This window comes from Herpailurus yagouaroundi, unplaced genomic scaffold, assembly GCF_014898765.1.
Source record: "Herpailurus yagouaroundi ecotype Mexico unplaced genomic scaffold, PumYag 160, whole genome shotgun sequence".
In the NCBI taxonomy this organism is placed as follows: domain Eukaryota; kingdom Metazoa; phylum Chordata; class Mammalia; order Carnivora; family Felidae; genus Herpailurus; species Herpailurus yagouaroundi.
Window position 1 is genome coordinate 24,081,932 of NW_024412401.1, and position 26,440 is coordinate 24,108,371.

The 26,440-nt window shown below is 50.2% G+C and overlaps 1 protein-coding gene across 6 annotated transcripts in view; it reads right to left on the reverse strand.

The window, feature by feature from the left end:
• Nucleotides 1-2,720: 2,720 nt before the first annotated feature.
• TBC1D2 (TBC1 domain family member 2) overlaps nt 2,721-26,440 on the reverse strand; it is a 55,003-nt gene continuing 31,283 nt past the window's right edge. For 2 of the 6 annotated variants that reach the window (XM_040481793.1, XM_040481797.1), the window contains 8 exons: nt 24,915-25,307; nt 17,680-17,790; nt 12,040-12,227; nt 10,433-10,909; nt 6,431-6,551; nt 4,858-5,043; nt 3,979-4,100; nt 2,721-3,282 (listed from right to left, as the gene is read on the reverse strand). In XM_040481793.1, the coding sequence (XP_040337727.1) occupies nt 3,075-3,282; nt 3,979-4,100; nt 4,858-5,043; nt 6,431-6,551; nt 10,433-10,909; nt 12,040-12,227; nt 17,680-17,790; nt 24,915-25,307 (1,806 nt within the window). In that variant the 3' untranslated portion in view covers nt 2,721-3,074. Of the gene's footprint in view, nt 3,283-3,897; nt 4,101-4,857; nt 5,044-6,430; nt 6,552-10,432; nt 10,910-12,039; nt 12,228-17,679; nt 17,791-24,914; nt 25,308-26,440 lie in introns of all 6 variants that reach the window. The other 4 variants (XR_005792579.1, XM_040481796.1, XM_040481794.1 and 1 more) reach the window with 4 other exon arrangements.

Here is a 26,440-nt window from a genome sequence, read left to right on the forward strand (position 1 = left end):
TTCTTAAAAAAAAAAAAAAAAAAATGAAGGAACGAATAGCAGTGCCTGAGAGGTGAGGTTCCAAGTGTGGGGGATAGTAGCCTGGAGTGCAGGTGTTCTGCAGAAGTCAGTGTACATCTCCCACTTTGGGGTGGATGTGGGGGGAGTCTTCCAAACAGCCCTCCAGGCCCTTCCTTCTCCTCTGAGGAGACCCTTTATTCTTGGCGATACTGCTCCAGGGAGGTTCCCTGAGTAACTCCTGTCCCCTCCTCTACACAATGCTTGGGGCCTAGTGTCTGCTTTGAGTGGAGAGGTCCCATCCCCTGGGGTAGGAAGGTGGGGCTGTGAGGGATCAGATCCTCCAGCCCTAGAAGGCAGCAGCCCCTGGGGATGGGGGGGGGGGGGGGCGACAGCTGTGGTGCGAGGCCAGGAATCTGACACCAGGGGTGGGCCCCAAACGCTCTTTAGGAAGAAGGGGGAGGGAGGGAAGACAGCAGCAGCAGCCACAGCCCTTCTCGAGGTGTCACACCCCCCACCCCCCCATCTCCACCAGTCCCTGTTAGAGCCTCCCTGTCAGGTGGAAGGTTCTTCCTTCCATCTTCCTTTGCCTGGAGCTATCCCACAGGGCCCTACATCACTCAGGGAGCTATAGGCCAGGCCCCCTCTTTCCAATGAATCCTTCTGTGTTCTAGGCTCCAGGGACATTGAGGTGAGCTGGAACTAACCCTCCTTAGTCTTACAGTTAGCACCTCTAAGGCTTGAGCATGACTTAACACTTAGCAGCTGTGTGACTTTGGGCAAATTAGTTAACTCCTCTGAGGCTTCATCTCCTCATTCCTAAACTGAGTTTGGCCTGGGGTGAGCAATGCTCCAGGACAGGCAGTTCTCATTCCTGGCTCCAGCATCTCATTTTAGGGCTGGAGGAGGCCGGACCAGAGTCGGTCCTGTGATCTCCAACCCTCCTGGTGTATCAGAACGCCCAGGCCCCACAAAAGGCTCTGTGTCGGCCTGGCACCAATATTCTTTAAAAGCTGCTTAGGTGATTCTGTGGTGTAAACCAGAGGTTACAGTGCTGGGTCAATGGCAAAGCACCTGCCTTCCCCCAGCCCAGGAGGGGCAAGGTGTGGTGCTCAGCTCAGAGCAGAGCTTCTCTGCCTGGGGGTGGGGAGGGGAGAGGAGGAAGGGAGAAGAGGGGACAAAGGAAGAAGGGTGAGAACAGGCAGAAGGAGGAGGGGAAAGAGGAGGGAGGAGGGAGGAGAGGGGAGGGAGAGCAAAGAGGCAGAGGAAGCAGGGGAGAGATAGGAAGGGAAGAAGGGAAAGGGGTGTGCCATTTATCAGACAGCCCCTGTCTGATCAGGGATTGTTCCCCCCCCCCCCCCCCCCCCCCCCCTCCCCAGCTGGGGAGGGAATTTGAATTTCAGGGCTGGAGCTGAAGGACCAGCTGGGCCTTTCCCGGAGCCTTGGGCCTTTTTGAAGCCCTCTGGGTAGTTTTTCTATAAAAAGGTAACTCCCTGCTGCTGGTGGTGCTTTACTCTTGCCAGGCACCAGCTCATCTCCTGGGAGCTCTGAGAGGCTAGACCCCTTGTCTCCCCAGTGATAGCCCTTAAAGGGTAGAGCACCCAGCCTGTTGGGGGTGCAGCTAGGACCCCCGCCGGCAACCATCACGCCTCACAGATGCCCTTTGGTGGTGAAAGGATCTCAGCAGAGGTAAAAGTTCAGCAAAAATGAGGAAGGTTATCAAGACACTATGTGGAGTGTTAATGGGAAACCCGGGGCCCTGGGGTCAGCTAGTAGCCCATGTCATGTGGGAGGAAAGAACTCTGAGTGCCTCTTCCCCAGAGCTGTGTACACGGTGTGGGTGAACTGGGTGCCTGGTGCACCAGTCCCTCTAAGTTCACACTTGTGGGTGAGCAGGCCGGTTCCTGGTCCCCAGTGACAGGAACCTCTGATCAGAGCTGGAAGTTTCCTGCTGGAGAACCACACACCTGCCCCCCCCACCCCCACTCCTTCCTGCCGGAGACTGCCCAGCTTGAGCCTGTACTGACACAGTGAAGGGTTTGTTGAGAAATGAGCTGCCCAAATCACTTATACAGCCTTGACTCCCTGCCTAGAGGGGAATGGGGGAGGTGGCGGACTGCTGAGGAAGGGCCCGGAAGAACCCAGAAAAACTGAAACTGGGTTCCTGCATGCAGTGGGTGCCAGAAGAGACAGCCCTGACTTGGTGACAGGCTATACCTATGTCCCTCTCAACACCTCTTCCTCACCCTCCAGCCACCCACTTTTCAGAGAAGAGGTGACTCTTCTTGCCTGGGCCTGTGAAGTTGGTAGAGGGAAGCCAGCCGTTGGGTGCCTGACCCAGGGTTCTCTGCCCAACACCCACACCAAGTTCCTTTTGGTACAGGCAGGGGTTTTCCCTGGGAACCTCTTCCCCCCAAACGGGCTGTGAATGGAGAGGAGACCACAGGTGCAGGGCTCAGGAAAAAGGCCTTGGTAGATGGGAGCTGGGCCTGGGACAGACGCCTAACCAACACTGGGGAGGCACTGTCACCCAGGAAGACACACCCTGCATGCATAGGACTCTAGCTCCTCAGGGACCCAGGAGGGGGGCTGGCCCTGCAGAGACATCCAAGGAAACAGAATCCACGGATGTCCCACGCCGGGTAGGCCCTAGTGATGGGACACCCTGGAGACCTGGGCCCAGCCAGGAAGTCGGTTACTGGGAATCATTAAGCTTCCAAAGCTTGTCAATTAATTCTAATGTTTATATTGTTTTATATAGATAAAATTTAAGGAATGTTCAAGGTTACCCTAGAAGACAGCATTCTTGCTCGTCTATGTGCTAAAGTGCTCTGTGGAAGAAGCGAGAAAGGGCTGGCATCCCTGGCTATGTGCTCATGAGGGGATGACCCAACCAAAGGCTTCCCAGCAGACAATGTTCTGTTGGGGAGACCGAGGCCCAGAGAGGGGAAGGGACTTGCCCAGCACGACGTGGTGATGGGGCTCACGGGCTGGACCACCACTCCATGGCCATCCATCCTCCTGGGGGCCTGCCAGCCAAGAGGGAAAAAGGGCTTTGGGGAGGGCAGGTGGCCAAGTCAGGCCTCGCCCTCCACCTCGTCCTCACTGGCGCAGTCCTCCGGCACCGCTGGGGCTTGTGAGTTCCGAGTCTCCAGGTACTCGGCCTTCAGCCGCTCCAGCTCACGCAGCTCAGGCTCCAGCCGCTCCCGGTGGGCCGTCCGCAGCTGCCGCAGCTGTTTCATAGGAAAAGGGTTCATGTCGTTGAAGGCGATGTTCATCAGCTTCCTGCGGGGGAGAGCACAGTCAGCCCAGAGCCCAGCGCCCCACTGGGCCTACATTCACCTGGCCTTCCCAGGCACCCTGGCATTCATTCTGTCCACGTGGCTGAGGCCCTGGCCCCCGACTGCAGGGAGCTCACCTTCCAGGAAGGAAACAGTGAATAAGAAGCCAACTTCCACCCAGAGTGATGTGTACTGAGGCAGGAGAAAGCTTAGGACTATGGGAGCTCTAACCCAGTAAGGAAAGGTTGGTCAAGGAAGGCTCTTGGAAGAGGTGACATGTGAGCTGAGTTTTGAAGAATGAATAGAAGTTGGCCAGGCAAATGTGGTGGTGGTGCAGGTGGCAGGAAGGCATTCTAAGCAGAACAAACTGCAAGACCAAAAAGCCCGGAGGTGGCTGTTGTCCTAGGAACTCAAATAATTCTGTTTGGCAGGATTGTAGGGCATGGCAAGTATTAGGGGCAGGAAAAGGTGGGAAGGAAGTGAAATTGCATGGAGGCTTTGAATGCCATGTTAAGGGGCAGACAGATGCCTGAGGCAGTGGAACGTCCCTAAAGATTTCTAAGCCGTAAGGGAGCATCAGCAGCCCTAACGAATGGGCACTCAGCAAACACCAGCATACCCTCTGCTACGTGTCCTGGGGGCATGTGAGGGTGGGAGGACTGCTGGACCGGCAGGGGTGGGGGCAGAAAAGGGTTCTCACTGGCTGTTGCAAATGGTCTTGGTGAAGAAGCGCAGGTACTGGTAGATCTCTAGGCCATCATGCAGCCTCAGGATCTCCTCCTCGTTGTACTTGAAAATGGCCAAGGCATAGCGGAATACCACCTGGGGGCAAAGCGGGGGGGCTCAGGTGGGGCACGGGGGGGGGGGGCAGGCAGGTAATCCCCAGGGGGAGGAGAACCCACATACCCAGACAGTGTGGGGCTCCCAGGACAGGTTTCAGGGTTGAAAGCCTGGAGGCAACATGTGTGCAGGGAGGCCAAAGGGGGTGGGCAGACTGGAGACCCCAAGGGGAGAGAGCACAGCTTGGAATCCGGGGACGGAGACGGAGTCCTGGCTCTGTCCTGACTTGTCCCGGGACCCTGGGTGAGCTGCTACCCTGTTGGACCTGAGGGGGGTGATACTGTCTCTACATGGGGCATCAGCAGGAATTGACTGGACTAACAGATCCAAAGGTGCTCTGTAATCTGCGGTGTGGTATGTCATCAACCAGCATGGGGACACTGGGGTGGGGCGTGGGGAGGGCCTGTCTAGGGTCTCCTAGAAAGGTGAGGGGCAAAGCTGGGACCACACCCAAATATGGGGGGAGAGAAGGGAGGACCCACATGACTGGATGGGCAGTGGATGGAATAGGGATGGGCCTCCCGGATCATGGTCGTGCCTCCTCCCTCGGGAAAGGAAATCCCCCCAACTTCTCTTCTCCTTACGTGTGCAAAACACTTTAGTTTACAAAGCCATGCTCCCACGAGGGGTCCTCAACAGCCCTGACAGGGGAGCACCGTCTTCCCATTCTCCGGGGGCGGAACTGAGCCCAAGAGGGCCTTGCTCGGGACTGTCCTGCTCACCCCTGGCAGCGCCCCACCTTGATGCCCTCATACAGGAAGGCGTCCCAGACCCGGAGAAGGATGTTGCTGATGAGACTGTCTGCAAAGACCACGAGGAACCAGTTGAAGGTGATGAAGGAGAGATCCACGTGGTGCTGCGCCAGGTGAGCCATCAGCCTGGGCAGCTTCTCCAAAAGTAGGTCCTGGAGCACCCGCTGGTCCACCTGGGAGCCGGGAGACAGGGCTCGTTGGCCACCACCCTAGGGATGGGGGCCGCCGCCCTCCCTAGAGAGCCAGTCCACACACAGTCGTGGAGTCACCCCCCACCGGCCCGGAGGCGCGAGTGCCTGGACGGGCCGGAGCCCTCCGTGGCCAGGAGACGGGCATGCGGCACACCGCTCTGCTGCTCCCAGCACAGGCAGGCAGTCTTCCGAGCTGGAGCGTTGGGCTTTGACGTGGAGGTCTCTGTGGGCTATGTTCTTGGCCAGTAAACCTGAAGCCCTCCTGAACCTGAGGCCAAGCAGTTCAGGCTTGTATTGGCCTCAATGCTACATCCATTTGAAGTCTGACACACAAGGTGCTCGGTGCGTCCAGCTCCAGACCTCAGGTAACTCACTGAGCCTAAGGAGCCACTGAACCTGAAGGACTCCTAGATCAACGGATGTGACGTCTGGGATTTGTCTCACCAGGGATGGGTGGGAGTAGAGACGGAACAGCACGTGGGTGCCTGTGTTGATAATTATTCAAACTAGGTCATAGATACATGGAGGTTCATATACTATTTTCTCTATTTGTTGTACATTCGAAATTTTCTTTTCTTTTCTTTTCTTTTTTAACTTTTACATTTCATGAGATAGTGGAGCAAAGTGAGGTTTTTGCATTTGAAATTTTCTATACAGAGAGAGAGAGAGAGAGAGACCCTCCAACAACCCCACCACAGCACACTGGTTACACAACACACCTTGATTTCGGAGGTGTTAAAACATGAAAATAAAATATGGAACATTTCCCAGCCTGCCTTGCAGCAAGCGGTGCCTTGTGATAGAGTTCTGACCAATAAGGTATAACCAGCAACTGCTGGGCGGGAGCTGTTTGTAGGGGAGACAGCCCTTGCCTTCCACCCTCTGCTTCTTCTAGAGCTGGACCATGGCTTCAGTGCCAGAGGTGGTGCGGCTGTCTTGTGACCACGAGGGTACAGCCATCTTGTGACCATGAGCAGGGGGCTGAGAGCAACATGCCAGGGATGGCAAAGCAGACAGCTTGAGGGGACTTCAAGAAAGAAGGAAGGGAGGAAGGGAGGGAGGAAGGGAGGGAGGGAGGGAGGGATGGAGGGAGGGAAGAAAGAAAAAGACAGACTAACCATTCCTAGTGACATCGTGTTACCACTGGAATAACAAGTCTGTCCCGTGGGCAGGGCCCCAACAACTCTAAAGGCCATCACCTCACCAGAGCCTCCCAGGAGTCCCAGGGAGGGCTTACTGGCCCCTGTACAGAGGGAGAAATGGAGGTCTGAGAGGTTCCTGATTTTTCTGATTCACTGGCTTGAAGGAACCACTCAAGGAGCACCAACCTGTGTGGCCTCCAAGTCCCGTCTGCCCCTGCTCTGCTCACCTGGGATGATGTGAGTGTCTTGCTGTAGTAGTCAGCTGGCATGATGGTCTCCACAATGGCCACCAGGCACCAGAAGGCACACTCCTCTTCCTCCAGGACCAGCAGAGCAATGGCCGCTAGCCTGGAAGGGGAAGAAAGGAGGCCTAGGGTGATGTGCAGAAGTCACAGCCAGGCAGAGGGTGGCAGAGGTCGCTTCCCGGATCCCAGGGGGTTGTCGTGTCTAAACCTAACCAGTCTAGTGTTCTGGCACCTGGGGTGAGAAGAACTTGCTTTTGGGGACTACACAGGGATTTCCAGAGCAATGGGGAGATCTGAGTCTCTAGGGAGGGGCTCTGGAGTCCTGTTGCCTAGGTGTGATTCTGCACCTGCTGCTTCCTTGCTGGAAGCAAGTTCCTAAACCTCTTTGAGCCTCAACCTCTTCATAATAATCACAGGACTATTACGAGGGTGAATGATGTTAACAAGAGATGAATGCCCAGCATAGCACCTGACATGTAGTGGAGCACTTTATGAATGTTAGTTATCCTTATCTTAATATCCACAGGCTTTGAGACCTTGGCAAGCATGCTAACTAACCTCTCTGAGCCTTACTTTGATCATCTGTAAAGTGGGATTAACAATCTCTACCTCCTAGGGCTGTGAGGCATCTTGAGCAAGAAGACAGAATTACAGTGTCTTGCTAACCGTCTGGCATATAGCAGGTGCTCATTACACAAAATTCTTTCTCTCATTTGCTTCCCCTCCCCCTAAAGTTACCATGAAGCTCTAATGAGATCATGGGAAGAAAGGAAAAAGTCCACAGTGCTGAGCAGGGATGTCAGCCTGGAAGAAGTATTGTTTTCTCTACCTCTCCCATCCTTCCTGGCAGGGCTCACCCAGGGCCAATCCAGGAATACATTTTCCAAGATGCAATGGTCTCTCAAGATGCTAGGTGAACACAAGGTCCCAAATTCAAAGATGTTTGGGAAATGCTGCATACTCTAGCCCCTTTTTAGAGGCCAATGATATACAACATCTTAGTAAAAGCCTCTTAGAAATTCTGCAGTGACAAAACCCCATGTGACCCTAGCCCAGGACTGTCCATTGGGGCTGTGGAGCCCCGTTTGTACAGTGCACCCACTGAACACCCTTAGGGAGATGCCACCTTACAGCATCATGAAACCTCACACACTTGATGGGCTTAAAAAACACATTTCATTGTCTACCCATTTATCCTTCTCTGAGCTCTTACAAGATTGGATTCATGACCTCCAACCTCTTCTGAGGTTCATACTGTTTAGAGAAATAAGGTCAATTCTCAAAAGAAAAAAGAAACCCCTTTTCTCTCCCCAATAGATTGGGAAGGAATTTCTTTTCACTCTGGCTAAACCATCTGTACAAATCCTCCTGAGTCTAAGCTGAGTGGATGAAGAGAAGAGTCAAAGGTCTTTTTGGAAATAGGAAGCTCTGCCCTCTCAGAGCTGGGGAAGGGGTGCCTTCTGAGGTCATTTAGTTCAGGGATAGCAAACGTGTGAAACACTGGCCACCACTCTTTAGTCTATGCCCAGAGCAGACATAACTAATCAATCATGACAACATCCCCTTTGTCTATGCCCAGGGCAGACATAACTAATTCATCATTGTTCTCTTTCCCACTGACTCTGGAGGCTGCCTCAGAAACTCTCACCAGAGAAGGCTCTAGACAGATGCTTCCTACTGGTCATCCTGGGTCTAGATACACTTATTGCAGAGATGGGAAGACCCAAGTCCTGGAAAGGAGAAATGACTTGCTCAGGGTCACATAGTCAGCTGGTGGTAGAGTGGCTCCCAAAGTCCCAGCCTGGTGTTCTCTCCACCCTACCCCATTCCACTGGAGCCTCAGGACATGCTCAGTCCAGGAGCTGGCTGCTGGCACCAGCTTAGATCTCTCTACACATTAAAAGGTCAGTAATGAGAGGATGTTGGTGCCCATTAGGGCCCACCAAGTGCTCAGGGCTACAACCAGACTCCGACTTAAGGCCTTCAGGCTCAAGTGGGTCTGCAAAGGAAGTAGCATGGTGATGTGGGAAACAGCTACTTTTAAAGCACTCCATTTATGTCCTAAAGGGAAATAGCTTTAACGTTTTTGCCCTAAATCTGCAGTGTATTATTACCATGATACCTGTCACCCTCTAAACAGGTTGATTTGTTGCATAGAAGCAGGGTGTGTCCTCTTTTGACACCATGCATGCAGTTCTATCAGTTGCCACTAGATGGTGGCAGTCAGACAAGTGAAAGGGGCTTGCAAGGTGGGGTTTAAGGGCCGCACTCTCCACGTATGAAAGGGGCTCTTCCCATTACAAATAACTTTCGATTTTAAGCAATAATATGGATGTGTGCCTAAACACTATCAGTGAGAAAAAAAAGTATTCAGAGAAAGAGTTAAAGAAATATTCTTGGGTGTCACCTCCTTCTCCATCTGTTATTCCTACATACCCCTCCACAGCCTTTGTGCTGCCTCCATCCACACAGGGAACAGTTTCTTTCCTTCTAGGTTTATCTCAAGATCCTTCCCACTATAGGATTTCCCCCACCCCTTCAGTGCAGATTAGCTGTGCTGTGGTTTAACTCTGAATTCCCAGTAACTGAACATGTATATATGCTCAATTTCACCCAATTTAGGCTGGAAATCAAGTATCAAAAATATCTACCCTTAGGAACCATTCAAATTTGAGTAGGGACGCTGTGACTGTTTATTCTGTGTTAAAGAAATGTCACACACCACCTCTTTTGAAAAAAACACCAGAAGGTCTTATGTAAATTTTGCTCCAGTGTATGCGTGTTTAAATTAAATTGAGTCAAAGGGGTGCCTGTGTGGCTCCGTCCATTGAGTTTTTGACTTTGGCTCAGGTCGTGATCTCACAGTTCGCGAGTGCCAGCCCCACATTGGACTCTCTGCTGTCAGTGCAAAGCCCGCTTCGAATCCTCTGTCCCCCTCTCTGTGCTCCTCCCCCACTCACACTGTCTCTCTCTCTCTCTGTCTCTCAAAAATAAACCTTAAAAAAAAACTTTAAAAATAAATAGAGTCAAAACTTGCTTTGGGAAATATCTGAGATTACATAACCTCTATCGGGATAGCTAAGGGCATCCATGAGAGTCCTCCACAGTCCTGAAGGGGGCAGCCCTACCAGTCAGCACCCCACCCTCCACCCCCAATCCCTTATCTCCTGCTGTTGCACCAGAAGCAGAACCGACTCCAGGCTGGCCCGGCTGCATTCTTTCCTTTGGGAATTTAGGCCTGCGGCAAGAGGGTATCGCAAGAGGGTATCGCCAAGTGGGATGACATGCTGACAAAGCTCCAGACTCAGGGACTGAGTTCTCCGTTCTGAACAGCCTCAATGGGCCTTAAATGTCCAAAGAATGATGGACCAAGGCTGGTCTGCTGAAAGCAAGAGAGTCCAGAGACTGTGAAGCCCCGTAAAGGCTGCAGAAGAGTAGGGTGTGGTGCTGCACAGTGTCGGGACCTGGCCCCATGGACTACGGCGCGATTGGCACCCCTGGGGTTGTGTGGTGCTGTGGCCCTGCTAGAGACAGGAGATGCCGTGGTTTCTAATGACCATGGGGTCTCGTCTTCTCTTTTCTTTTCCTGGTTGTTAGGAGCTTCCCTGTAACATTTACAAATTCTCTTTCTCTTGGGTTCCTCTGAATGGATTTTGTCTGAAGCAAATGAGCCTTGACCCACAGTTCTGCAATGTGTGAGCTGAGCTGTGCACACTACAAAATCCCAGGAGACCGTTTGCGATGCTTTCTACATGGGTGGCCCCACCCTGAGCACGGATCAAAGCAGAGAGCACGGCATGAGGAGCTACCGTGGTCTTGAACCTGTCCTTGTCCCCATCTTGAACATGTCCATATTGTCCTCATCTGTACAGTGGGAATCAAGCCTCCTGGGCTCCCCTCTCCATGTTCCTGGGAGACTCCAAAGAGACAGAGAGGTGCTCTAGAGAACAAGGGCTGTGCCCTCACTAGAGCCATGATGCTCACCTGTTGAGGCCCTGGCAGTAGCCGATTGTGGGGTTTTGCCAGGAGAAGGCCAGCAGCACCCGGCGTAGCTTGTCGGGGTAGCTGGAGGCGGGGCAGGTGAAGTGCTTGTTGTTGGGGAAGGTGCGGTTCAGGTCCAGCTCAATTTGGCGGGCTGCAGGGTGTTCGTGAGCCTGACCCCGGCTCAGCAGCTCCTGGTAGCGGCCGGGGCTCCACAGGTGCTGGACGCGGAGGTGGACCAGCCACCTCCAGACACGCGGCCGGTGCTCTCGGGGCACACCTGCCCGCAGCAGCTGCTTGAGCTCGACCGAGGGCGTGAGATCACCCAGGGCAGCCCAACGCTCCCGTAGCGGCCACTCCACAGCCTCATGGGCCAGCAGGTGGTGGGAGTGCACCTCTAGTGCCTGGATCTTGGCCAGCAGCTTCAGGTCTTCCATCTCGTAGTTGGGCACCGTCAGGAAGCCGTACTCGTCATACTCGCTGCCAGCAAAAATGCACATTAGCAACACCTTGCAGAGTCCTTCCCCGGAGAAGGGGCAGTGGGCAGGGGCTGGACCCCAGGCAAGGTTCTTGCCGGGGCTTCACTGCGGGTTAGCCATGCAGCTTTGGGCAGGTGACTTCAGTTCTCCGAACTTCAGTTTGCTCATCTGTACAAGGGGTATAATTCCTGCTCTGCCCCATGGAGACCCATTGACATTGACATCCCCTGTTGTAAAATGCTGGGGGCCTAGACAGTGTCTGGGACATAGTAAGTGCATAGTAAGTGGATTCTGTGCAGATATAAAGAACCCTCTTCTTACCCCATGAGGCCTTAGGCTCAAGGAGTCCTGCACTGCTGATATAGAATCCCACTCCCACAAGACAGTAAGCCCAAGGATGGATGGGGAACAGACAGCATCACCGACAAGCAAGATGGGTGAGCTGGGGATCCATTCCACATAGCTTTTCATTGATCTAACATTTATTTGCCCTGTGTGCTCTGCATGTGCGGTCTCATTTGGTCCTACTGATCCTGCAAAGCAGCAATCTTAGCCCACATCTGATGGAGGCTGTCTATGTGGCCCAGAAAGGTAAAGTGACTTGTCCAAGGTCACATGGTGACACGGCCAGGGGTGGCTCCAAAGCCTGGGCTCTTTCCACCGAGCCTCCCAGCCTCGGGGGTCTTTGGACCCCAGCCACAGCCCCTTTTGTTATATTTAACTGCCCATGTCCACTGGGCTCAGCAAGGGCTTTGCTTGGGGAAGGCAGCTGGCTTGTCTCTCCTCCTCCCCTCTCTGACCAAAGTATCTCTGGGAGCCCGGAGAAGTGGAGAAAACAGAGCTTCAGAGGCAGACCCAGGTCAGCTGCACTAATATGCTGCATGGCCTTGGGGAAGGGGCTGCCTCCTCTGAGCCTACACCACCTCGTCTTACAGCTGAGGTGTAAGTGTAAGTGACGCCACCTCAGCCGTAAGAGGGGGCTCATCGCAACCACATGCTCAATACCTGAAGATACGAGAAAGTAAGGGATGCACAGTGCTCGTACACGGTCAGCAGGAACCAGCAGCAGAGCAGCTGGGGCTCCCCAGATCAGGCAGACCAAGACCTGCCCTTGCTGCCTGCGGGGCTCACCTGATAGGGCTCAGCTCCACGCCTTCTGCCGAGGCCTCCCTGGCCTCCCACTGCAGTGCCTCCTGGATGAGCTGCCTCAGCAGCTCTGAGCAGTCATTGGCCTCGCTCCCCATGGTCTCCTGCAGCCTCCGCAGCCCCGCCAGGTACTTGCTCTCTACCTGGCAGTTCTTGGCTTGGAGGTAGGCACACTGTGGAGGGAGGGGTGGGGCTGTCAGGCCACCTGGTTGGGCTTGGGCCACCCTAGAGGCCTGAGCAGCTACAGGCAGCAAAGCTCTTCTCCCATCTCATCTTGCATCCCCTCCCCACCCCCCAGCCCATCGTATAAGGGAAAGGAGATGGGCCCCAAACCCAAGGGTTTATAGCAAGGCAGTGAAGGCTTCAGGCAAGAGAGCCAGGCCCAGGGCTGGGCTGGATTCAGAAGAAAGAGAGGAAAGGTGGGGAGGGGCAGTGCAGGTTCTTGCATAGCCTGAAGTCCCATCCTGGTTCGGCCACTGCTGGCTGGGTGAGCTATGGCAAGTTACTTAACCGCTCTGTGCCCTAGCTTGTTCATTTAACCAATGGAAATCATATGGATTCTGGTGAGGATTACATGAGCTGATGTGTGTAAAGTCCCTCTCAGGGCACCTAGCCTAGAGCAGTTCTCTGCAGGTGGTATTACTGAGCAGCACCCAGGAGATGGCCATGAGGCTCCGGACACTGCCCTTGGGCCTCCTGCTGCCACAACACTGGCTCCTTCCATTCCTGCTACGCATCATTCTCTCCCATCGGTGGCCTTGCTGCACGCTCCCTGCCCCTCCCTGCCCGTCTTGAACTTTTGTATTTCTATTTACACAAACGGAGTGTTCTGAACAAGTCTCGTCACTTTCCTAGGCCCATTTTCCTTCTCTGTAAGCTGGACAGGAAAAATCGGCCTCATAGTATTGCTGTGACCTCTGGGCCAGCCTGGCTCCTGTTTCATCCCGGGGTGGCAGAGTGGGAGCTTCCTGGCCAAGGGTGCCCATCTGCTGCACCTCTGCCCAGATTACCGTCTCCAAACGTTGGCTAAGCACCAACTCCAGGCCATCGGGTGAGCCTGCCCTCCTCCCCAACCCAGGCGGCTCCCACTTCCATGTCCCTCTGCCTGCAAGGCTGCTTCCCGAGTCCCCTCCCAGTAGTCTTCTCAGGCACTTCTGAGACCCCCAAATCTCCTGCTCTCCAGCCCACCTCTGTAAGCCCAATGAGCCCCTGGCTTTCTCAAAACATAAGTCTGATTGAGCACCACCCCCCCCCCCCGACTGCCCCACTCAAAACCCTTCTACAACTGCCAGTTTCCTCAGAGAACGTCCCAACATTTCCCCCCTTCAGCCTCACGTCTCCTTTCTCACCTTTCCCCTTCCTCTCAATCCATAGGTCTTGACCATGCTGTCTCTTTTCTTGGAAGGCCTTTCTCTACTGTTTGCTTGGATAACACCAACTCACTTTTAGGACTCAGCTCAAGAAGGCACCTCCACCAGGAAGTCCTCCCTGACTTTCTTTCCTCCTTTGGGTGCCAAAGAATCCTGTGTGCCCAACTGCATCTTGATTGTGTTTGATCCTCACTAGTCTGCACACACCCTCTTTGAAAAGTCTTAGAAGGCCTTTTGTTAGTTCTTCTTTAAATGTTCATTAGAATCCATCAGTAAAGCCATCAGGTCCAGGGCTTTTCTTTGTTGAGAGATTTCTGATTGCTAACTCAGTCTCCTTACTAGTTATACAGGCCATTCAGGTTTTCTATTTCTTCATGATTTAGTCTTGGTAGGCTTTATGTTTCCAGGGATTTGTCCATTTCATTTGGTGATTCAATTTGTTGGTATACAACTGTTCACAGTACTTTTTTAAAAATTTATTTTTATTTTTTTATTAAAAATTTTTTTAATGTTTATTTTTGAGAGAGAGAGAGAGAGCGAGCGAGCATGAGAGCATGAGTGGGGGAGGAGCTGAGAGGAAGACACAGAATCTGAAGCAGGCTCCAAGCTCTGAGCTGTCAGCACAGAGCCTAGCGCGGGGCTCAAACCCATGAGCTGTGAAATCATGACCTGAGCTGAAGTCACATGCTTAACCAACTGAGCCACCCAGGCGCCCCTGTTCATAGTACTCTTATAATCCTTTTTATTTCTGTAAAATCAGTAGTAATGTTCCCACTTTCATTTCTGATTTTGAATTTTCTTTTTTTCCTTAGTTCACTTAGCTCAAGGTTTGTCAATTTTGTTCATCTTTTCAAAAAAATCACTTTTAGTTTCATCGATTTTCTCTATTACTTTTCTGTTATCTATTTCATTTATTTCTGCTCTAATCTTTATTATTTTCTCCTATCAGCCAGCTTGGGTTTAGTTCTTCTAGTTCCTCAAGTTGTAAAGTTAGGCTGTTGATTTGAGATCTTTCTTGTTTTTTAAAGAAAGTGTTTATAGCTATAAATTCCCTCCTCAGCTCAGAGCCTGGAGTCTGCTTTGGATTCTGTCTCACTCTCTCTCTGCCCCTCCCTGCTCATGCTCTGTCTCTCTTGCTCTCAAAAATAAACATAAAAAAAAATTTCTTCCTCAGCATGGCTTCTGCTGTGCCCCATAAGTTTTGACATGTCTTCTTTTTCATTTGCCTTTAAGTATTTTCGAATTTTCCTTGTAATTTCTTCTTTGATTCATTGTTTCAAAGTATGTTGCTTAATTTCTACAAGTTTGTGAATTTTCCAGTTTGACTTCGGTTTTTGGTTTCTAGCTTCATCCCATTCCAGTTGGAGAAGATACCTGTCTCTTTAAATCTACTGAGATATAATTTGTGGCCTAACATATGGTTTGTCCTGGAAAATGAGGAGAATGCGTGTGCTGTTGTCGCTGGGTAGAGTATTCTGTGTTATACCTGTTAGATCTAGTTGGTGTATTGTGTTGTTCAAGGCCACGAGTTCCTTACTTATCATCTGTCTGGTTATTTTACCCATTACTGAGAGTGGGGTACTAAAGTTTACAACTATTATTGTAGAATTATCTATTTCTTCCTTCAGTTCTGTCATTTTTGGTTCCTATAGTTTTCTGGTCTGTTATCAGGTATATAAATGTTTATAATTGCTGTATCTTCTCACTGTCTTGAACCTTTTATTAACATATAATGTCTTTCGTGGTCTCTCGTAACTTTAAAAACTTTAAAGTCACTCCAGTCTGATATTAGCAAAGCCACCCTGCTCTCTGTTGGTTATTATTTCATGGAATATCTTTTTCCAACCTTTCATTTTCAATCTATTTGTGTTTCTGAATATAAAGCGAGTCTCCTGTACACAGTATATAGTTGGATCTTTTTTTTTTTTATCCATTTTGTCAAACTCTTTTAATTGGAGAGTTTAACCCATTTACATTTAAAGTAATTATTGATAAGGGATGTCTGTCCTTTTGCTATTTATTTGCTGACTTATACCATTTTTGTCCCTTGTTTCCTGCATTACTGTGTTTTTTTGTGGTGAAATGTTTAAATTCCTGTTCTGTTTCCTTTTGTGTATATTCTATAGCTTCTTTCTTTGTGGTTACCATGGGGATTAATTTAAAATTCTAAAGTTATAACATTCTAATTTGAATTTATATCAGCTTAACTTCAATAACATGCAGAAACTCTGTTCCTTTATAGTTCCATCCCTACCCTTTTGGTTGTTGATGTCACAAAATTACATCTTTATACATCGTGAGCCCCAAAACATAATGTAATGATTCTTTTAAATGCAAAATTAGGTAGAAAACAAAATGTAGAGTTATAAACCAAAGTTGTAATAATACTAGCTTTTAGATTAATCATTAAAAAATGTATTAGTCTCTTAAATCATATAGAAAACAAAAGTGGAATTTTAAACCATTTTTACCATAATACTAGGTTTTATAATTGCCCATGTATTTACCTCTACTGAGATTTGTATACCTTCAAACACCTCTGAGTTACTGCCTAGTGTACCTCCATTGCACCCCGCAGGACTGTGCAAGCACTTCTTGTGGGCAGATCTAGTGGGAATGAAGTTTCTCAACTTTTGTTTCTCTGAATTTCTCCCTCATTTTTGGAAGAAGGTTTTGCCAGATACAAATTCTTTTGCTTTGCTTTTTGTTTGTCTTTGTTTTTTTTTTTGTTTTTTTTTTTTTAATTTTTTTTTAAAAAAAAAATTTTTTTTTTTTCAACGTTTATTTGTTTTTGGGACAGAGAGAGACAGAGCATGAACGGGGGAGGGGCAGAGAGAGAGGGAGACACAGAATCGGAAACAGGCTCCAGGCTCTGAGCCATCAGCCCAGAGCCTGACGCGGGGCTCGAACTCACGGACTGCAAGATCGTGACCTGGCTGAAGTCGGACGCTTAACCGACTGCGCCACCCAGGCGCCCCTGTTTGTCTTTGTTTTTAGCATTTTGGCCTCCAAGGTTTCTGATGAGAAATCTGCTCATAATCTTCTTGAGGATTCCTTGTATGTGATGAGTTACTTCTCTTTCTGCTTGCAAGCAGTCGCTTTGTATTTGGCATTCAAAAGATTGATAGTGATGTGTCTCAGTGTAGATCTCTTTGAATTTATTTTACTTGATGTTTGTTGAGCTTCTTGGACATTTTTATTCATGTCTTTCATCAAATTTGGGAAATTTTCAGCCTTTATTCACATATTCTCTCTGCCCCTCTCTCTCTGTCTCTTCTCCTTCTGGGACTCCCCTACTATAATGGGTATGTTGGTCTGCTTAACGGTGTCTCACACATCACTTAGGCTCTGTTCACTTTTCTTCCATCTTTTTTTCTTTCTGTTTCTCAGACTTAATAATTTTCACTATCCTATTTTCAAGTCCACTGATTCCTTCTGCCTGCTTGAATCTACCTCTGAATCCCTCTGGTGGATTTTTCATTTGGGTATTGTTCTTTTCAATTCCAGAGTTTCTTCTTGATTTCTTTGTAGGTGTTCTATCTCTTTATTGATATTTCTGTTTTCTTCATACATTGCTTTCTTGACTCTCTACATCTTCCCTTAGTTCTCTGAACATCTTTAAGACAACTGTTTTAAAATCTTTGTCTAGTATTATCTAGCATCAGGTCTTTGTCAGGGGCAGTTTCTACTAATTTACGTTTTTCCTTTGAATGGGCCATACTTTTATATATCTTTGTACGCCTTGTGATTATTATGTTGAAAACTAGACATCTGAATCTAATAATGTGGTAGTAGTGGAATCAGATTCTCCCAATTTAAGAAAAAATTGTTTTTGTTTTTTGGCTGTTATAGGCTGTCTCTGGGCCAAGAGAGGTCATCTCTTTTCTGAGTCCTTCCCTGGGTGTGCATGGCCACTTTCTAATTTCCTCACCTATGCAGTTGTGTTTGAATGTCTAGTCTTCAAGCTCTAGCTCCCACAAGGGGAAAAGAGAAAAATGAAGTGGGGCAGCCCTTTGAATATTCTGGCAGCTACTCTAACCCGGAGGGGAGGTATGACAATGGCCGCCTGTCCCTTCCTCTGTACTTCTGTGATCAGACGCAGCAATCGGAGCACAGATGCCTGAGGCAGAAAGGCAGTTTGTAAATGGCACAGTCCAGAGGCAGGGCAGGCAGGTGATAAGGACAGAGCGATACAGGGCTGAGAAGGTAAGGGGCTGAAGGGTGACTGGGCATGTAGATGGACTCTGCCTCTTACCTTCATCAGGAGGGCCCTCTCCTTCTCAGCCACCCTTCTCCAGATCTTTGTGACTTGGTGGATCTCGGAGTTTAGGAAGCGGTTCTGGGTCCGATATGCTTCTATGTCATCCTGGAGAAGAGAGCAAAGCATCTGATGAACTGCCATCTCCCTGATCCTCACCCTCCGCATGAGCTGTTGGTGCCAACACTTCCTTCCTTTAGAAATTTCTAACGACAACAGAAAAGAAAGTCTTCGAGAAGTAGTATTACAGACAGTCCCCTTCTCTAGTCTTGATCCCAACATGATACAGTAGAGAGAGCATCAAGTCTGGAGTTCACATCTTGGCTCTGACTTCCTGGATACGAGGCTTCACTGAACAACTGTGACCCTCTGTTTTGTCATCTGTAAAAGGGGCAAATACTAACTATTCCACTAGGCAGCTGGGAGACGATGTGAGGTAACACGTCTCATAACATTAAATACAGAGACCATGGGTGCCTGGGTGGCTCAGTCAGTTAAGCGTCCGACTTCAGCTCAGGTCATGATGTCACAGTTAGTGGGTTCGAGCCCTGCACCAGGCTCTGTGCTGACAGCTCAGAGCCTGGAGCCTGCTTCAGATTCTGTGTCTCCCTCTCTCTCTTCCTCCCCCACTCGCACTTTGTCTCTCTCTCTCTCAAAAATAAAGATTAAAAAAATTAAAAAAAAGAAGTACAGAGACCAAAACAAACATCCAAGTAGTGTTTGTTTTAAAAATAAACATATGTTATATATTTGCAATCATACTGAACAATTTTGGGTGGAAAATTTTTATTTAAGTCACTTTGTAACTTAACCCTTTGTTACCACTTTGTAACTTTGACCCTTCAACAACCCTGGGGTTTGGGCACCAACCCCCCTGCATAGTTAAAAATCTGTGTATAACTTTTGACTCCCTCCAAATTTAACTGCTAATAACTTGCTGTTGACTGAAGTCTTACTGATAACATAAAGAGCACCTATTTCATATGCCATGTGTATTATATACCGTATTCTTACAATAAAGTAAGCTAGAGAAAATACATTTACATTACTATACTGTATTTATCAGAAAAAATTTGCATGTAAGTGGACCCATGCAGTTCAAACCCGTGTTGTTCAAGGGTCCACTGTACTTTTCTATGTTGCTACATAAACTTCCCAACGATCATTCTTAATGTCTGATGACTATTCTGTTGGGTGAATTTATTATAACATAGTTATAATCCCTGTTATTTTTTATTTGAGCCCAGAGTGTTTTTGGTTTGTTTTTGATTATGAATAATGCTGTGATGCACATCTCTGAGCCTAGAGTTTTCCTTTTGCAAGCTGTCCAGTGACAGAGTATGATCATGCTGCTGCGGCATTTGAGGAGAAGCTGGCCAAGTGCTGGGGAGGTTCAAGCAGGAGCCTGAGCCTCAGAAAGGAGCAGACACAGCACTGGCTCTCAACCTTCATTCTGCTGGGATGGACATTACAGAAGCAACGGACAGCACACGCTCACAGCTATACCTACCAATTCCAGGACATTCACTAGCTGAAACTCAACCCCTTTTGCTCCCACTCTAGCAGTGTGCTGGGCTGTAGGTGAATGTGAGAGACACTATTGCGGGCATGACTTTGGATAGGCCCTGATTTATCTGGAATTAAGAGCATCACGCCTGTGATGCCCGTGGCACCTCATTAGCAGGGGTGTGTCACTTGTGCACAGCTCACAGGCCATCCTGACCCTCCCTGGGTGGGCCTGCATTCTGGCCAAGATCCTTCCCAGCCCAGAAGCTCCAATTCATACCCAGGCTCTACTGCCTTCTCCCTAGATGGTTGACACAGCGGGAGGGCCACACACTCCCAGGGCTCCTTAGCTGGAAATCAAAGTCCCAGGCTGACTGCATCCCTTGGCTTGTCACCACTCAGCTGGGGCTCTCTGGCTCTTCGTGGGGTCTCTAACCCCAGACACGCCTGCTTTCGCACCCTCCCCGCCCCCCTCCCCCCCCAACTGTGTCCAGGGCTGCAAGGCTGTGTGTACTCAGGCTGAGTTTGCTTCTGTTCTCTCTGCCTGGCCTGGACCCAGGTAGTTCCAACTCCCCAGCCTGTACTTCCTCCTACACTCCAACTGTGTCTGTCCTACAGCAAACTCTGGGCTCCCTTTTCTCAGGGGGTACCAGCTGCTGTTTTGCACAAGTGTCCACCTGCTTCCTCTCCATGACCCCCATTTCCTTATCCTTATGTGGAGGGGCAGTGAGCTTGGTGCGAATCTGCATGTTTGCAGCATGAGGACCAACCTCCTGTGAACATCAGAATTCTCCAGGGCCGCTCTCGCTGCCTGCGATATTCTTCCGTTTTGGTGTCCGGAGATTTGGTAGACTTATGAACACAGAGGCTGTGTGGGCTCCCTGCACCATCATCACCCCCTGCCTCCACCCCGCACTGAGCACACCATCCCATTCAATCCCTCCGTGGTCCTGAAAGTCTCAGAGGCTCTGAAAAGGACAAGCCCGTTGCCTGAGGTCACACAGCTGTACTAGACAGGGTGTGACTGAGCCCAGGGCTGTCGGATTTGGATTCGAAAGCCAAGTCCAAGCACTGCACTTACTGCCTAGACATTCCCTATGCTCTGTCCCCGCTGCGATCCACCCGGACGCCAAAACTCTAGTCCGTGCTTCAAGGGTTGGGATCAGTAGTCTGGCTGAGCGTGCATAGGCTTGTCTGACCTCTCCGGCTCAAGTTTAATCACAACACATCAAAGATGCAGGCGTTGCCGAGTGCCGGCGTTGCCTGGTGGTCAGGGGGTGGCCTCTGGGGCCGTGCTGCCTGGATATAAACCCTGCCTCCACCGCTGAGCCCCAGCACAGGTGCTTCATCCCCTCATCTGGAAGTCAGAGTAACAGTGCTGCCTCAGGCACTGCTGGGAGTCAGTGCTGCAAAGGCTGAGGATGGTGGGCCAAGTGGTGAATACAAAGCAGGCGTCACCTCCTTATCCAGGCTCTCACCCACTGCCTTCCTCCTGCATTCTGCTGAGACACTTCCCACCGCTGCTCTTGTGCCTTCTTCCCAAATGCCTGGGAGAATACAACAAGCTTCTGGGAGAATACAACAAGCTTCCAGGCACGGGAGGAATAGAGCTACCAGTCACTGCCCGAGTCCCTACTATGGCCAGACCCGTTTCCCTCACACACGTCACTGCGTGTAATTTATCCGCACAATGCTGTGGGATGGGTACTAAAGTACTATTGTTCCCATTTTACAGACGAGGAAACAGTACAGAGAGGGTAAGTCCTCCTCGTCATGGACTAGAACACAAGAGAGGCGGGATCCAAATCCAGGTGTGTTCACCAGGTGTGTTCAGCAGGAATCGAAAACTACTGCTGGGTGAAAGTGCACCACCACCTTTCTGCCTCCTGGCACCGTCCCTCCTTCCTCAGTCCAGGCCCAGAAGATGCTCACTGGCCTCTCCAAGGCTTTGGACATGTTGTGTGGGGCAGCCTGCCTCCAGCCCAGTCAGGGAGGGTGGGAGTGCGCACCCTTGGAGCGACAGTGGGGTGGCCTCTGGGCAGCACCTTCCCATTCGGCTTGTCGCCCTACCTTGAGTGTTCTTCTTGGCTCAGAACTGTAGGGAGGAAAAAGAGAGAGCTCAGAGAAGAGAATGCATGCCACACAACAGTCGCCAATAAGCAAAGGAGGAAAACACAACTGGAGAAAGGGGACAGGAAGAAGAGAGTCTGCCTGTTTGCCTTCATAGGGATCAGGAGCCTGGGAATTTTCTCTGGGAAATGCTGCATGGACTAGCCCTTGTGCTAGTGGGGAAGACAGTGGGTCGGGTGTGGGGAGACCTGGGGTCTAGCCCAAACCTGCTGCTTGGGTTGTGTGGGCCGGTCCTTTCCCCTGTCCAGGGGTCAGCCGTCCCTGGCAGAAAATGAGGGGGCAGACTAGATCTCTGCATCTCCCAGCTCTGCTACTCAAGAGGTTGATGATTCTGTTCTCAAATTGACACCTTCAACAAGGGGGCACTTTGTTAAAGTTGCATGTCACATGGCAAGCAAGTGAACATGCTCTGTCCCCAGACTGAAAGACAGTGGATTTTTGATGAGTGTTCTATTTTTTTCTAGATCAGACACGTTAAAGGCTAACAAATGAGGAATTCTAGAACTTGCAATTCTTTCTAGCACAAATGCTGGGCCTCTGAGGATCAGCTACAAGGTACAGTTGGTTGATTGTGAATCTCCCCATATCTGGGCTCACTGATAAATTCCTGAACATGCAAATCCAGGGGCATTCTCAGTCTCTTAGGTGAGTCCACGCTTCCAGTCAATTCTCGGGGGCAGTCTAGAGACACCCAACGGATCTATTTCTCTGACCCTGGAGCTGCTTTATAGGGTCTTCAACTGTAGATCCCTGCAAGATGGGCACAGAGAAGACTCTTAGCAGGGTGGAGGAGGGTAGGGAAGCAATCTTTTTTTTTTAATATGAAATTTATTGTCAAATTGGTTTCCATACAACACCCAGTGCTCATCCCAACAGGTGCCCTCCTCAATGCCCATCACCCACCCTCTCCTCCCTCCCACCCCCCATCAACCCTCAGTTTGTTCTCAGTTTTTAAGAGTCTCTTATGGTTTGGCTCCCTCCCTCTCTAACTTTTTTTTTCTTCCCCCTCCCCCATCCATGGTGTTCTGTTAAGTTTCTCAGGATCCACATAAGAGTGAAAACATATGGTATGTCTTTCTCTGCCTGACTTATTTCACTTAGCGTAACACTCTCCAGTTCCATCCACATTTGCCTCAAAGGGCCATATTTCATTCTTTCTCATTGCCAAGTAGTATTCTATTGTGTATATATACCACAATTTCTTTATCCATTCATCAGTTGATGGACATTTAGGCTCTTTCAATAATTTGGCTATTGTTGAAAGTGTTGCTATAAACATTGGGGTACAAGTGCCCCTAGGCATCAGTACTCCTGTATCCCTTGGGTAAATTCCTAGCAGTGCTATTGCTAGGTCATAGGGTAGATCTATTTTAAATTTTTTGAGGAACCTCCACACTGTCTTCCAGAGAGGCTGCACCAGTTTGCATTCCCACCAACAGTGCAAGAGGGTTCCCATTTCTCCACATCCTCGCCAGGATTTGTTCATTTTGGCCACTCTGACTGGCGTGAGGTGATATTTCAGTGTGGTTTTGATTTGTATTTCCCTGATGAGGAGTGACGTTAAGCATCTTTTCATGTGCCTGTTGGCCATCTGGATGTCTTCTTTAGAGAAGTGTCTATTCGTGTTTTCTGCCCATTTCTTCACTGGATTATTTGTTTTTCGGGTGTGGAGTTTGGTGAGTTCTTTATAGATTTTGGATACTAGCCCTTTGTCTGAGATATCATTTGCAAATATCTTTTCCCATTCCGTCAGTTGCCTTTATAATCCCAGACTTCAGCCTCTACTACAAAGCTGTAATCAAGACAGCATGGTATTGGCACAAAAACAGACACATAGGCCAATGGAATAGAATAGAGACTCCAGAATTGGACCCACAAAAGTATGGCCAACTAATCCTTGACAAAGCAGGAAAGAATATCCAATGGAAAAAAGACAATCTCTTTAACAAATGGTGCTGGGAGAACTGGACAGCAACATGCAGAAGAATGAAACTAGACCACTTTCTTACACCATTCACAAAAATAAACAAAATGGATAAAGGACCTGAATGTGAGACAGGAAACCATCAAAACCCTAGAGGAGAAAGCAGGAAAAAACCTCTCTGACCTCAGCTGCAGCAATTTCTTACTTGACACATCTCCAAAGGCAAGGGAATTAAAAGCAAAAATGAACTACTGGGACCTCATCAAAATAAAAAGCTTCTACACTGCAAAGGAAACAATCAACAAAGCTAAGAGGGTAGGGAAGCAATCTGATGGAAGCAATTTCCCAGCCCTGAGAGCATTCTAACAACTTCAGTCCATCTGCATTTGAAAAGATTTTGTTTTCATTCTGAACTCAAAAGAATCTCTGGTCTTAAAGGAAAAAGATTCAGAGACTGGTTATGTGGTTTGTTCATGCTGAAGGAAACTGGAAGGGAATCTGGGTTTCATGTTATCTTCCTTTACCCTGCCATCAACCATGTGAGTAAGAACAGTTAGGCCATTTTTTAGGGAGGTGAGGGGACCTACCCAAGGTCAAGGTCACATAGCTAGTAAGAGGCAGAGCCTGGATCCAAACACAGGTTTGCCTGACTTCAGAGCTGGGGCAGGGACCACTGTACCACTGCCCACTGGTCTTGCAAAAGCTTCTGGATTTTTCTTTTTTCCTTCTGTTTTCCCTCTTCCAGTAGCAGTGCTTCGGTCCCATGGCATAGGAGCCCCCACAGTTATACACGTGTGGCTGTGTGTGGCGGGTTTGGGGCAGGACTGGCCCCGGTTATACAGCTGCCTTTAAGGAGAGTGGGGGCTATGAGCGCCGATCCCCAGCCTCAGGCCCCTGCGAGGTCTGGCAGCTCCTGTCACCATGTCCTGGAGAGGACACCGCAGTTCACGGCAGGCATCACACCTAAAATCAAGTTCCTGCTCCCTGCGCCACAGTGGGTCTCCGTGGGAGCCACAAGCCTGGGTAAGGAAGGCAGGAAGGGTGGCAATAGCTGAAAGGCCCAAAGAGACCAGAAGGCAGCAGAACAGACACTAGTCAGAGAGTTCCACGTTCACACCTCCTCAGCACGGGGCCCCTTGTCAGCCTCAGCCTTCGTGCACACGGTGGGGGGCAGAGTGACAGCCTCACAGGGCTGATAGAGCATCAGGTGAGGTGATGCAAGCAGGGCACTTGGGATAGTGGCCGCCACACAACAGACAGTCTCACAGAGGAGCAGCGAGTACTGCCATCGTTATGAGCAAGTCACAGCCAGCCACACATTACACACACCTACTGTGTGCCGGGGGAGGCCGCCAGGCATCTTGGGGGCTTCTGAGGGCGTCACCGTGGCACTTAGCTGCCCTGGCACTCAGGAGTTCTGACCTCATCTTGTGCTCTTCCATCGCTAATGAGAATCTCGAGATCCCTTCCCTTTCCAGCCTGGGATATCAGGAAGAGGTCAAATTGCACAGGGCCTTCTGGTTAAGAAAGAAACAGCAATATTTCCACCAAGATCTATTTCAAACACGAATATTCCAGTATTGAGGGCTATCCCTGCTCTATCTAGGAAACTCTCAGGGTTGCGAACAGTGCCCTCCCAGAGGGCCCAGGGCCTGGGGGGAGGGGCCCCTACCTTCAGGTGCTCCATCTTCTCCTGCTGGCTCAGGACGTCTCTGTCGGCAGTCCCTGAGGGCACATAGGGCTGGGGAGGCGGGCGCATGAAGGTCTGGGTGACCTGCTCAGAGAGCTTGCAGATGACCTGCTGTTTGGCCTGGTTCTTGTCCATGAGCAGCTGCACGTGCTGCTGCAGCTCCCGCACCTGCTGTTCCTGCAGGCTTGCTGTCTGTGCCAGGCTCTCCCGCTCCCGCTCCAGGGCCTCCAGCCGCCTGCCCAGCTCTGCGATCTGCCGCACTTGGTGCCGCACCAGCTCCAGCCGGTCCTTGTCCTCGGCCGCCAGGTACGCGCTGGATGCCCTCTTCTCCTGCTGGGCAGCCTCTAGCGCCTTGTGCAGGATCCTCACCAGCTCCTGGGTGGGGGAAGGGAAGCACTCTGTGAACTCGGGGAAGGCCCGTGAGGTGCCAGAGTCTCGGCACTGGCTACCCCCGGTTCTCCTAACAGCCCTGGGCGGTGGCTAGCATCATCCTCTCGCCACCTCATTTTCTCTTTTTCTGTCCAAGAAAGTTTTACCCAGACACATGGTTCCCCAGCTAAAGGCTATGTTCGTAGCCAGGCTTATGGCTAAGTGTAGCCTAGCATCTGTTCCGCTTAAGCGCGATTTAAGAAATTAGGTGGGTGGCTTGTGGGTCCTGCCTTTGAAACCACTACCCATGTGCTCCCCTGGTCTGGGTGCCCTTTCTTCTGGCTGGGAAATGGCAAGAGCTAGAGCAGCCACCTTGGGCTCATAAGCGGGTGGTGTATGTTGAGGACGGCAGTTGCCCTACCAGCTCAGGACTGCTCACTTCCCTCTCTGGATTCTTCTGTGAGAAGACAGGAGAGAAATAAACTTCCAAACTGTTTTAGGCCATAGTGGTCTGAGGCTTCTCTGTTACAGCAGCCGAGCCTGTGCCCTGACTAATTAATACAAGTCCATTTCAGAAGTGAGAAAACGGATGTCCTGCAGAGTAGGCTGCAGTTTCATCCCAAATCCTAAGTCTGCACTTGGTCAGTAATGAAGGCAGGGGCGGCAGCAAAGTGACAGGCCAGCACTTCTCTCTCTCGCTCCCAGGCAGACCTTACTAATTAATCTCCCTATTCCTTCCTGCTAAGCCTCACTGAGGCCTCAGAATCCTGAATACAGCAAACAGTAGTCACTACCAATGGAGCTGGGAAAGCACTGGGGAGGAAACACATGGGCAATCCTCACACTAAACCACACAGAGAGCCTCATTCAGTCCACTGTGCCCGGCCTCTTAGGCCACCAAGCAATGCCTGGAGGGCTGGTGCAAGAAAGCCTGAGAGAGCTCAGAAGCAAAGACCTCTATTGATCCCGTGAAGGGGCACTGGACTCAGAATGAAACTCAAGGTCTGCTTGGCTCCCCACATCTTCAAGCCCCCAATCTCCCCAGGATCTGTGCTGCCCCAAAGCTAGGATATGGATTCATTTAAGACCAGGATCAGAATATCCGAAGCCAGGAGGCCCAGTGGCCAGTCCCATGTGAA